The sequence below is a fragment of the Chaetura pelagica genome, unplaced genomic scaffold, assembly GCF_000747805.2.
Source record: "Chaetura pelagica isolate M959 unplaced genomic scaffold, ChaPel_1.0 scaffold311, whole genome shotgun sequence".
NCBI classification, from domain to species: domain Eukaryota; kingdom Metazoa; phylum Chordata; class Aves; order Apodiformes; family Apodidae; genus Chaetura; species Chaetura pelagica.
The window spans coordinates 132,331-133,479 of record NW_009952152.1 but is presented as its reverse complement, the minus strand read 5'-3'; the positions used below and the strand labels follow the sequence as shown (position 1 = coordinate 133,479).

Genomic DNA, 1,149 nt, shown 5'->3' with positions numbered 1-1,149 from the left:
CTCTGGGTGCTGTGGTTCCTGGCAGCCTGGACGGCCGGGATGCTGGAGAACATCGACAAGAACATCCCGCTGGTGATCCGCACCCAGACCACCCGTGGCCTCCACTTCTACATCTGTGGCCACGACCGCTGGGACTACATGATGGTGATCGGTGAGGACACCCCCTGCGGTCGTGGGGGTGTGTCCCCCTCCCCAAGCCCCAGGGCCCCATCCTGTCAATGCAGCCTGTAGGATTTTGATTTCCTCATCCGTTTAACCTGCTGGGAGCCTGCAAATGGGACCAGGGTGCCCGAGCTGCTTCCCACCCTCCTCTGAGCACCCCCAGGACTCACCCTGGTGCAGGGTCAATCCCCCAGCACAGGGTGATGAGTCCTGGTGCCTTCAGGCAGGCTGTGCCAGAGGATTCCCTGCACCAGAGGATTCCCACCCTCCTCTGAGCACCCCCAGGACTCACCCTGGTGCAGGGTCAGTCCCCCAGCACAGGGTGATGAGTCCTGGTGCCTCCAGGCAGGCTGTGCCAGAGGATCCCCTGCACCAGACCCCAGCTCCAACGTGTGCCCAGGGATGACTGTGCTGGCCTTGATGCTCCCCGAGGCAGGGGGCTCCCAACAGGCACCCACCCCACAGGAGCAGCAGGGTGATGGGTCTGGGTGCTCAGCACTGCTCTGTCCCGCAGCTGAGGTGCTGTTCCTGCTGTGGGGCAGCTTCCTGTGCTACGGCACCCGCCCCGTGCCCTCCGCCTTCCACGAGCCCCGCTACATGGGCATCGCGCTCCACAACGAGCTCCTGATCTCGGCTGCTTTCCACCTGGCCAGGCAGGACACAGGGCTCAGGCACCAGCAGCAAATCCCTGAAGCCAGCGGGGCTCCCTGTGCGGGTCCCCAGCAGGGTCTGGAGGTGGGGAGGGGGCTCTGGGTGCCTGGGTGGGGGAGGACCCGGTGCTGCCCTCCTCACCCCTTCCAGGTTCACCATGGTCCCCTCTCTGCACCCCGACTGGACCCTCCTCCTCTTCTTCGCCCACACCCACAGCACCATCACCATGACCCTGGCGCTGCTCTTCATCCCGAAGGTAACGCTGGGCGGGGGGGTGACGGGGCTGGGGTTCCCCGCTGTTCCAGGGACCCCCCAGTGAGCTCACCCCTCTCCCCC

General features: G+C 65.7%; 1 protein-coding gene across 1 annotated transcript in view; it reads left to right on the top strand.

The window, feature by feature from the left end:
* GPR179 (G protein-coupled receptor 179) overlaps positions 1-1,149 on the top strand; it is a 9,844-nt gene that overhangs the window by 2,452 nt on the left and 6,243 nt on the right. Inside the window, exons 7-9 of the mRNA XM_010006971.1 lie at positions 3-151; positions 677-815; positions 964-1,069. Of these exons, the coding sequence (XP_010005273.1) occupies positions 3-151; positions 677-815; positions 964-1,069 (394 nt within the window). The remainder of the gene's footprint in view (positions 1-2; positions 152-676; positions 816-963; positions 1,070-1,149) is intronic.